Genomic DNA, 11,703 nt, shown 5'->3' with positions numbered 1-11,703 from the left:
GCTTACCATGTAGCGGTAGTTTTCGGAAAGTTGAAAACATATATTTAATACTTGCGCTGGGACCGAGGACCCGAAATTAGACTTTCTTACTTGTTTTATATTTAACATAGCACACCATGACTAAAAAAAAAACGCAGAATACATTTTTAATACTTCAGAGAACAGAAGCAACCACAAAATATACGTAAATTTAGTTTTTGCTCTAATGTTACTACCGGTTTAATATGCCTTGCCTAAAATCATAGACACTTTTTTGTTTATGTATCTAAAACAAGAGCAAAGTATAATCGCGTTCAAAACATATACATATGTATCTTACAAAAGATAGTGCCATAATAAACTTAACAAACGGTTAGCAATAAATATGAGTATCTATCTAATACTAAACAAATATGTAAGTAGTTTAACAGCTGTTTTGCTTCCTATTTGGAGCCTTCCAGTTGCACCAGTTTCTAGCAATCAAAGCTGTAAGTGTAACCTTGCTAGCGGCCCGCTAAAGTCTCCGTATCCATAGCCTATCTGTCGAATAAGTGCTCGTATTGCAACTTCCAGCGATAAGTGTTAACCAAATTCACAAAAAGTTGTTAGGCATCCAAACAAAGCCACGGACAGTAAAACCCGGCAGCGCAAACAGCGAGGGCGTGTAACGGCAAGTGCTACAGATAAGTTGAATCTATGACGCGCCACACGCATTTTGCACAAGCAACAAACACACATGCACATAAACACAGGTATGTATGTAAGATTATGTAAGAGTATGTACATTAGGGTGGTAAAAAAAAAAAATTAATTCGAAATGTTAATGCTCTCACCTCTAAAACTGTTTTATGCCGAAAAAATACACCACTGTTTTTCTTTAAATTTGAAAAAAAAAATTTTTAGAAGTCGCCTAAGGCGTCAAAGCTTTTTATGTAATTTATGGGAAAAAGACAATATTTGTAGAAATGGTATTTCGTTAAGAAAAGTCTGTTTGTATTCAGGAGACTTCCAGTAACAATAATCAATTGTTTATTAAACCATTTTTTTAAATATCTAAGAGTTTTTATAGGTTCCTCAAAGCCCCAAAAAATACACAGGGGAACCCGTAATAATGATTTCCATTAGTATTAAAAAAGTTTGAAATAAACAATTGGGAAACAGAGTTCTGCGACCGAAAGTATTCATTTTCGAGAATTCTATACAATTTGTACGAATTTTTTTTATTGTTTTCAAATAAAATACATGAAAGTGGCCTCTAAATATTATTTGAATTGAAAATAAAATAGCAGTGGTATATGTTTTTCGATATAGAACAATCCTAGGGGGTGTGAGAGCATTAAGATTCCGACTTTAATTTATTTTTATTTTTTTTACCACCCTAATGTACATACATATAGATTTGCATGTTCAAGTGCCAGATTTGATTAGCCTCGTCGCACACCCGGTTTGTGCACCGTCGCACGCAGCGGATCGAGCAGCGGTGGGCTTAATGAAAAACGCTTCAGTTTGCGTTTGAGTGTCGTGCAGTGCCTGTTGGAATTTATCCAGCAACGGATTGGTTCATAGCAGGTTGCGAATTGTTGGGCACATGTGTATAAAAAATACATATATTTATTTTTCTACTTTCCCTTTAATGATATCACATAAGCATTATTTTGCACGATTTTTAGTATCACGCAGTGAAGGGTACAGCTCATCTGCTAACAAATTGCCATATCAAGTCAATTAGACAATTACATGATTGTGAATAATAAATAAATTGCTTTGCCGCAACAATAAACAAACAAAAAAACTCTGTTGAGAAAGCAAACAAAAAAGAATTAGAAGTGTGTTGTAGAAGCATTTCTATAATTTGAAAAAAAAAACAGCATTTTGTGCAACAACGTCAATGCTGTTGTTGATGCCACGATAAGCAAAAAATTTACAACAACAAAAATCAAAAAAAAACACACACACCCAATTATGCCAACTACTTGCCGTTTTAAATTTTCGCGCACTACCCCAATCTACTACAGTGGCGAACAAATAACAGGCAGTGTAATTTTGAGTACCACAAAACAGCTGCCAGTTGAAGGTGAGTGATTAATCTGCGAACATGTATGTATATGAAAAACGTATGTATATAGTTTTCATTGAGCGGAACGGTAATCTCCATGAAAAACAGCTGCTTAAATTAAGTTATATGTAGAGCAATGTGCGTAAAAGACTTCGCAAAATTTCGAATTCTACAGACTGTGTTCATACTTGCTTACAAATTTATTTTCATATATACAAAAATATGTGCATCTTATTTATATTGTTAACAAACAATTGATTTAATGAACTTGGAAATATTTTTGTTTTACCTTGAAATATAGTTAAATAACTTTGTAAGCTAATTGTCACAACAACCATTGTAAGTAGCATAATGCAAAATCTGTGCATTAAGGTTTTCTACAAAAAAAAAAATAAACAAAAAATGATAGCTAAGCAGGGTTTGGCGATGGTGACAAAGGAGGCCAATAAGTACGCCTCAGGGAGGTGCTTTGCCTCCTTTGATTAGTGCACTTATAATCGAAAAGATCATACGCAGAGCTCATTCCTATCTAGTTGTCCAAACTCGATGAGTAAAGTACCCGAATGCACATACTTATTTAGTTTCTAATATTTTCAAAATTAGGCAAGAGATGTAGGGCTTGAAGTAAATTGAGAGAAGGAGGACTTAGAAAGTTCAAGATATCGCCCGGGTCTCCAATTAAGCTAATTTTTAAGACGCTTACCAAATATTTTTCACGAAGGGGGCTGCCACTTGTTTAAAAGTGCAAAATAAATTCAATTAAAAAATTTAATAACTTAAATATTTTCTATGGATATCAAACGAGAGACGTTCAAGTGTGTTTTATTTCTAAAATATTTTTGGAAATTAAATATTTTATATGGAAAATGAAACGAGATAGGTTACCGGTTTTAAAATTCAGAATCAATTGAATTAACAAACTAAATTAAGTATAACAATTTGGCTGTAAAACGAGCGAGGTTTAAATAAACGTTTCTCCAACAAATGGCCATTAGCTAAAAAATTCAAAATTAATTTAATAAAGCTTAGTTAAATATTTTACAATACAAATTGAAAATCAGTTTTATCAAACCGTGAAACAAAATATTTTACATGGAAAATGAAACAAGGGGTTGCAGAAAACTTCATTAAAAAAAATATTTTATAAAAGAGTGTTTAAAAATTCAAAATCAATTTAATTAACAAATTTGTTAAATGTGAGGGGTTTAAATAAACTTTTATTCTAGATTTTTTTTAGGAGGGCTGTCACTTTTTTGGTAATTGAAATTGAGTTCACTTAAACCAGTTCTATTAAATACTTTGCTATGGATATGAGACTAGAGGGGTTAATGTAAGATTTTTTTTTGTAATATTTCTGAAAAGAATTGCCACCAATTCAATCAATTCAAATAAATTTCATTGATAAGTTAAATAAAATATTTCAATATTGCTTGCAAACGAGAACAACTAATTTATCTATAAAAAATGTTTAAGTGGTTGCCACCAGTTTCAGTTCAATTTAGTGAGAGGTTACATGAAGCAAAATAAGGCGAAAGTCTAACAAAATTAGTTAAACAAAATTTTTAACCAAAACATTTTTGTAGGTGGTTGCTAACTGTAGTTTAAAAGCATTTTGTAAGTGAGCTACAACATCTCCAAAATTTATTTAAATAATTTTTTCGGTTTATATTACATAAAAAAATAAGGCATGGACATGAAACTAAAATGATATTTTTACGTATAAAGACTAAGTATCTACGAAAAATAAGTTAATAATTAAAGATACTACAACCTCTGAATTTTTTAAAATTTCGCGCCAATATTTGCCATGTTCTGAGACATATTTTGTACTCCAGAACTCCCGCTCCACTGGTTCGATTAAGATAACCATCTGAGTGAGTGCATTAAAATGATCGACAGAATTCTAAAGCATTTTGTACAACCGATTGGGATGCAGCTGTAAGATTTGACAGCTTAATGTTAAACCTTATACATATAACGTGGGCGGGCCGTGGGTAAAACCTAGCCATCCGGAAGAAAGTAGACTTGATAAAGCATGCATGAACTTGCTGGGGCATAGTCATCGCTGCGATTACGTGAATATAATCACACGCTTAAAATGAAGGTGGGTGAAATTTTTCACCCCACCCCAAAGGCTGCAACTGCTCCCGTAGGCTTGCTTTATTTTTATTATCTTTATATTTTTACAGCGTTTATTCAAGTAGCAAGCAGTGCATTTGTATAGCTGTAATACATATAGCTACTAAAATAATTTCATTAGCTAATTAGCAATTAACATGGTTCACAGATTATAAACGCTTGCATGTCTAAATATTTATCACTCAGTTAAAAAAAATAAGTGTAACAAAAAGGCATCAAAGCATACTAATATAATTTATTGCAGACTTGCTGTGATTAGATAAACGATAACACCGTACTTATCTTTATACTAAATACAAATTTGCAAATCATAAAATTCAAAAGCCCAAAGACCGCGAAATTCATTAAAACGATAAAAAGTAACAAATGCAAAATTAATGCAAATATACTTAAAAGTGTGATTTTTTTACGACTTTAACAAGGTGCGATAAAATGTCAAAAGACTGTTTAACTTTTCTATTAGTATGTCTGTTTTATTTATACTTCTAAATTTTTTTTTCACATTTACTATTTATGCACTCCAAATAGCAATTCACCTCTCTTTGGTTGGATGTGAACGCGTGCAGTGGCTGGCGAGGAGTAGAAGCGCATTGATTCTACATAACGATAGCGTTGAGAAGGAGGACAACAAAGAGCTCTACCATGGCAAGCAGGAGCATTTATGTGAGTCATACACGCTTGCCAAGGCAGTGCGCTTGTTGCCGGGTGAGGTGCGTTTAGAGGAATTTTGTTTCATGCTGCCACACGATGTGCCAGCTAGCTGTGAAATGATCTATGGGGAGGTGGTTTACTGTGTGCGGTTGGTGTTGCAGCGCAAGTCGGTGTGCAATAAGGTGTTCAAAGCGCGCATAACGGTCAAAAACCGATTGGATTTAAGCAATGCCACAGATTTGATTGAGGTACGTAAATAATGTCAGCTCTAACTTATATGATTATTGATGCTAAAACCTTTAATTTCCAATCTTTAATTGTAAATCCCAACAGCCTCATGAACTCACCATACCCTGTGTGCACACAACTAGTGCTGAGGCTGCACCACTCAACTTCGCTCTGTCCACGGGCACTGGCTATGTGCCCGGCCAAAGTATTTTCTACGCACTGCATGGTCGACACAAATTTGCGGCATGCAACAGATTACGTGTGAACTTATGTCAATTAAGCACTTTTCGTGCAAGCAAACCGCAGACGAAAACGAAAGAGTTGCTGAAGGTGCTAAAAAGTAATACCCACAAAATAGGTTCCTCATACGTCACGGTGTGCGGTCAGCTAAGCATACCGCTAGTGGCGCACATTACACTGAAGAGTAATGAAAATAATATCATACAAATCAGTCATTTTGTTGAAGCTATGCTGATAAATAAGAAGCGCATCTTACAAAAGTTAATCATACCGATTTTGATTGGTACAGTACCTCCAAAGAGGAAAGAGCGAACGCCAGAGGAGAAGTCTTTCGAGATACTGGAACATTTTTATTGTTACGATAATTTGGGTGAGTGAGAAAATAGAACTTATATTGTATATATAGCGGGCCCTGTATGTTTACCGGTTCAAAGTTGCCCTTAAATACTAAATAATAATTTGGGTCAAAATGACCCAGAAACACTGTGGACGTGTGAAAAAACTATACTGCCTTCTAGAAAACAAAATAAAATAAAAAAACTTTTTATGTTTTTCAAAACCACAGCTTATTAAAAATTACCTAGCTCAGTAACTAAAGAAGTTTTTCATTAAACCGGGGTAATTTTGAACCAATCATTGCAGAAGGGTTAATTTTTTTTCGATGCAGAAATACATCTAGATTCTCTAGCCACATTTCTGTATCAAAAAGCAAAATTTTGAAAAATTGTCACTTACATCTTTTTGGCGGTTAGCTGTTGATATATACATACATGTATACTTTAGTATATACAATTAAATATATACATATGTACATATATACAAAAATATGTACTTACGTAGTAGATAAACAAAAATGTGGTTATTCATAAAAATCTACAAAATATTTTTTTTCTAATAAAAATATTTATTTTCAAATTCTCTCATTCTTTACAGCGACTGACGAAATTTGCGACACGAGTATACCTCCTGAAAATAAAAATAACTCCCTTACATCTGCTAACCATACATTTCTACAAAAGCTGCCCTGTGAACTACTTTTAGACTCTTATGACGCATCGGCTAATATGTTGCAGCAACATGTTGCTACAAGTAACAGGCAGTTGCTACGGCATAAAGTAGACAACGTTAATCTCCTACAACTAGCAATATATTAAATAGTAATAAAAATGTGTGTGCGTGTGAATTAGGGAGGTCCTTGAAAGTATGAAAATCTAAAATTCTAATTTTAAATTTCTGGGGATGTCTTTATTTTATATACATTAGAATGACTCCAAAAAAATTTAGGTTTTTCCACCGGACTTATATAATTGATTACATTTTAAGAATTCTGAAAAAAAATCGAAAAAACATTAAGACTTATGTACGTGAGCTAAACGGATTATTTTGATACCGTTGATACAAATTTTAAACCTTTTTATGCTGACTTTCAGTCTTAGCCAATTTCATCATATGAGGTGATTTTTTGGAAAGAATATTTTTAAAAATTGATTTTGTTTATACCCAATTTTTCAAATGTTTCTTCGAAATATTTTGGCGGAAGCTTTAAAGTAAATTTTATAATCCGATGGAAAAGCAGTATCGAGTTTTTTCTGCCGTTTTTCATAATAAAAAATAATGCACTTCCTCTAAAATTGCTTTCTTGAAACTGGCTATTAGTATTATATTCTTGTACATACATAAATAATACATGTTGGTAAATTTTGTAGCACTATCTTAAAAATTATATACACACGATTTTTAAATAAATAATATAAATTTTGTATACATTCAGTAAAAGGTAGAAAACTATTTAAAGCAGATATTACACTTCAAATCAATAGTAAAATTATTTACGCAATTTCTGGAATCTTTGACAAAACAAGTTAAAATTTGAGCACAAATATATTTTAATTTGAGTACCAATGTATTTTAAGTCGCTTTCGTCATAGGAGATGATCCGATACGGGTTTCAAATTAAGAAAACCTGGCAAGTTATTTTGCATTGAAGTACTATTTTTTTAATGCTATGATATGCTAGGATCTAGATGGTTTTGAAACTACCGCAAACTTGAAAGCACGCTGAAGCAACTTTTCCGGCGCTTAAGCAAATTATGAACAACCTACGGAGACCAAAAACCATACCTTATATGTATAGACTATTTGTCGTATGAAATGTAAATATCCTGTTTGCGATTCACATTCAAGTAAGATGTTTTACACATCTAAACTATTCAGCGCCCACGTGATTGCCGGCAACTAACAGGGCGCAGTGAACGAAGCTAATATACATTATCAAACACGCAGTCCGGGCTGCTACCGTATGCCTTCTGATTTCGTCACAGCACTGCCTACATGACGAGGCTAGAATGGTCCCCATCAGAGAGTACCACACTTTGTTTTGTAGGCAGTTTTTAGTAGGGTTCCATAGGCGTGGGCACCTAAACAGACACCTCCTTGCCGCATAGCCCTCGCCTAGGCACATCAGAGGGCATCTATATAAACTAACGGATTAAGACTAGAGGTTTAGAAAACAACCTCTAAGCCCAACAACGTACCGACATATCCTAAACCGCATTCACAGGAAATCGTTCTCAACTAACACCACCTCAACTGCCGATATGTGAATGCCATTTTGGGAACACAGCCACCTAACGTAGACTTCAGAGCTTCATCTGGCTACTGGACCAGGCTAAACTTCAACCTGAGAAGGATAAATGCAAATGTGCTGGCATGCAGAGAGTTAGCTCACGTCTAGCAACTTCTTCGCATGCCCAACACAACTAACACCCCTCTCCCTATGGACCAACCCAGTTGGAGTGGCATACTTGTTGACTTTGCCGTTAGTTGAGCCCGACGACAACGATTAAGGGACAAACCGATCTATGCAGGAGTAACTAGCCGCTGCAATAACAACAAAAACACATGTATTACTGAGGAAACACCAAGTGGCGCCATGAACATGTCAAATTTCAGCTATTCTTCGCTCAAGGAAGAAAAAGGAAAGCAAAAATTGTATCACTCTCACTTTCTCGCTCACTCATACGAAATTGTGGCACATTTGTACCGAGGCGAATCAAATCAGCTAATCTAGCAACACCGCCTTATCTATATAAATTCGCCTACTACAAATAAAAATATTTAAAAAAAATCATTCAAAATCAAAAGTTTGTGTTTAAATTTTTTTATGCGGATGTCTGCCGCATGATATTAGGGGCTCACGGTTTATTTAAAAACCTAAAAATGCTTAGTACATATATGCCATTAATGGCATAAAGGGAAATGCATACAATTTTGAAATTTTTTGATAATTTTTTGTTTCTAAACATTTTTGAAAAAATAGATAAAATTTTTGAGCATTGGGATGTCAAACGAAAGCTTTTGGCTCTTACTGATTTGTTGAAACAGAAAACTTTGTGATGCGACTTTGCGCGCTGAACCTGGTTTTCAAACGAGTTAAACGAATTAACTCGTTAAATTTTGCAACAACAATTGCATGAAATTAACACGCTGTATTCATTTAACTAGTTCAAGCGCATTTAACTTGTTAAGCTCGTCAATCCGTACGCACCATTAGGAAGGGAAGTCGAAAAATATATCGATGCATATCGATGTATCGTATATATAAATCGATACTTTCTATGCATCGACTGAATTAAAAATATATAAGAAAAGCGAGCAATCGGAAATGTGAAGGGTATTCATTTATTTAAATAGTTACACATCCCAGTTATATAAATACATATATACCTAAAACTCAAAAAAACTGTATCTAATGCTAGCTTCATTATTCCAAAGTTACTGCAACAAAAACTGAGATTTCACTACATTATAAAAACTGACCAAATGTAGCTATCGATTTTAAATGTCTTACTAAGTAATGCAGTCAGTTCACTCCATAGTATCAATAAACGCCAAAGCAGTAGATGAATCCTTAATACTAGGAGCGTTGAAGATTATTATAGAACTGCATTCTATATTCCACACATCGATGTGAACATAAGTAATCTTCAGTGTGGTTTTATAAAAAAATTTTGATTTTTCATTCGTTGTTTCTTACCCCAAAAATGAGTGCAACTTCGGTAAATGCAAGTAACTTTATGAATATAAGTATTCTGAACTATTCCGAAAATATATATGTAAGTTTGCATCGGAGGTCAAAATGTGGAGCAGACGAGCGGATGTTCCGAATTTCAAAATTGTGTTTGATATGTTTAACCTGAAAATCTACCAACACCTCGCAGGCGTAGATTAGGCTTTTAGAGTTAAACAGTTAAATATTATAGATATTAACTTGCCTAATTTGGTGAATACGCCTATTGTGTTACAGTTTCAATGATTTAGCAAATAAGAGCACAATAAATATAATTAGCGCTTTTAAATCCACTACGAATATTTACAACCGCTACCGCCTCAAGTTTAATAAGCACAAAGCAAATTAGTAGAAAAATAAGCGAAATAAGTGAAAAATCATTAACAAGCAGCAGTTAACTAAAATTCGGGATGAGCAACAAATAGCAGAAAAATATGATAGTGGAGCATTCAAAATACGAGTATGTACATATATACATACAGACATACCATACATAGGTACCGACCGTTTGCTGGAAGAATGTCATAATCCCACAAAAAAATATTTTTGATTGAAGAATGCAGTATTCATTTCCAGCCCTTCTTTTTCGTAAATAAGGATTTCAGTTGTACCTCATTAAAGCCAAGTGTACTTACCTTGAAAGTTTACAAATGTTCACTTTGTTCATCAATTATAACAATAACACTAACACTGTTCGTTCAAGGTAAATACAGATTTATTCTAGGGATGAAGTTTTAACACTATATTTGTTGTAAACCTTTAGTTAATAAATATTTTTGTTCAATATAACTAAAAAGTTTGAAACCTTTATTTAGCATTTCTAGTTTTTTTAGTTAAGAAGTTTTCCCAGCAAGTGAGCGATATGTTTCTATGTAAATGCGTTCAAATGAAATTGCACCCACTATTCGAGCTTCTCAGGTTGCACAGTTTCTCGACCCGTGACATCATGTAGCGCCTAAAACTAGGCCATAACTAAAAGAAATAAACGTGTTATGGCGCCGCAAATCAAAATCTTAATGGCAAAACGTGTTAATAAGCTTCAGCATTAGGGTTGACCATTTGGTATAAATATATTTAACACTTATTTTAACATACAGAAACGATATTCGTAGATGAATGATAGATTAGATTTTAAGGAAGAGCGCAGCCCACATCTAGTTACCGCGATCGAGAAGCGATCCATGTATTGTAATAATCCTACATTTGGCTACAAGACTTCTTTGAGCCGCGACTTTGCTACTTTCCATTCAAGTACGTTAATTAATGTTTCTTTGCTAGGAATTCCAGATCAAATAAGACTACCTGATAGCCAGACATCGCAGAATTTGGCTAAGTGGGCTTACATATGTATGATCAGAACTGGGTGACAACGGGAGCTGGTAAGCATTCAAAACTTACGTAGTCCTCAATTTCTGTTGTGAATCTAGGCAAGCCTTGACGGATATTCTCGCGTTTTAAATACTTGAATTTGTTGAATAAAATAATCCAGTATATTTGTAAGTCGGGTAGATTTAAAAGAGATTAGTTAATACACCGTTTTCCAGACTAGAATCGGTGTACTAATTTCAATAGCTGCAATAAACTGCGGCAAGAAACTACACCAAAAATGTTTTCATAATGAATATTTCTTTCCTACCCTATTGTTTGAATGCAGGAACTATGCAAATAACAGTTAAACACACATAAAGTGGAATTTAAAACAACGCCAATTGTGTAAACTGTAATTATAGTTACGACCACCACGACACGTCATTACATAGCAGTCGCTACAACCATTCTCAAGCCATTATGAATGGCGGCCAGCAGGAATGGCATTGAACGCATTAAAATCGCCAGACTACATGCGTCTACGTTCTAAAACTCTGTCGCCCGACTATTTACTATTTGTTGGTGGTTTCTTGCACTACGCACAGCACAAAACAAAAGACGGTTGCCTTGGTAGCATGCAGCAGGAGCAGCAGGAGCAGCAACAACAAAATTGCATAAAAGAACTGAGCTTAGCTATGAAATTTTATAAATTATCCTTGTATGTATGTGTGTATGTGTGTAGAAGAATTGATGCTGGGCAGCTCTTAAAAAGCTGTTATTTCATATGTACATATATGTATGTATTTTTATCTATTATGCTATGTAGTAAGTATGTATATTTTTTTTTGCTTCTTTTTTTTGTTAGCAAATTCAAAGGCATCATGGCGCCAAGTTATTGATTCGCTGATGGTCTGAATGGAGACTGTAAACAACCCGACACAATGCGTGATCGCAACATCCCCCCCGTGTGAATGCATGTGTGTTTGTATGATTCAGTGAATGCTTGGCTAGTCAATGCTCTGCAGCATTCAAA

General features: G+C 34.2%; 1 protein-coding gene across 1 annotated transcript; it reads left to right on the top strand.

Moving 5' to 3' along the window:
- The first annotated feature begins 1,866 nt into the window (after nt 1-1,866).
- Nucleotides 1,867-6,453, top strand: LOC118741661 (arrestin domain-containing protein 4). The gene is made up of 4 exons (XM_036473638.1): nt 1,867-2,053; nt 4,703-5,073; nt 5,159-5,663; nt 6,227-6,453. The coding sequence occupies exons 1-4, from the start codon at nt 1,942-1,944 to the stop codon at nt 6,445-6,447; spliced, it is 1,209 nt and encodes a 402-aa protein (XP_036329531.1). The 5' UTR covers nt 1,867-1,941; the 3' UTR covers nt 6,448-6,453.
- Nucleotides 6,454-11,703: the final 5,250 nt, after the last annotated feature.

The sequence above is a fragment of the Rhagoletis pomonella genome, unplaced genomic scaffold (genome assembly GCF_013731165.1).
Source record: "Rhagoletis pomonella isolate Grant_MI unplaced genomic scaffold, Rhpom_1.0 Rhpom_scaffold_00001, whole genome shotgun sequence".
Classification (NCBI taxonomy): Eukaryota; Metazoa; Arthropoda; class Insecta; order Diptera; family Tephritidae; genus Rhagoletis; species Rhagoletis pomonella.
This window is presented reverse-complemented; position numbering and strand designations above follow the sequence as displayed.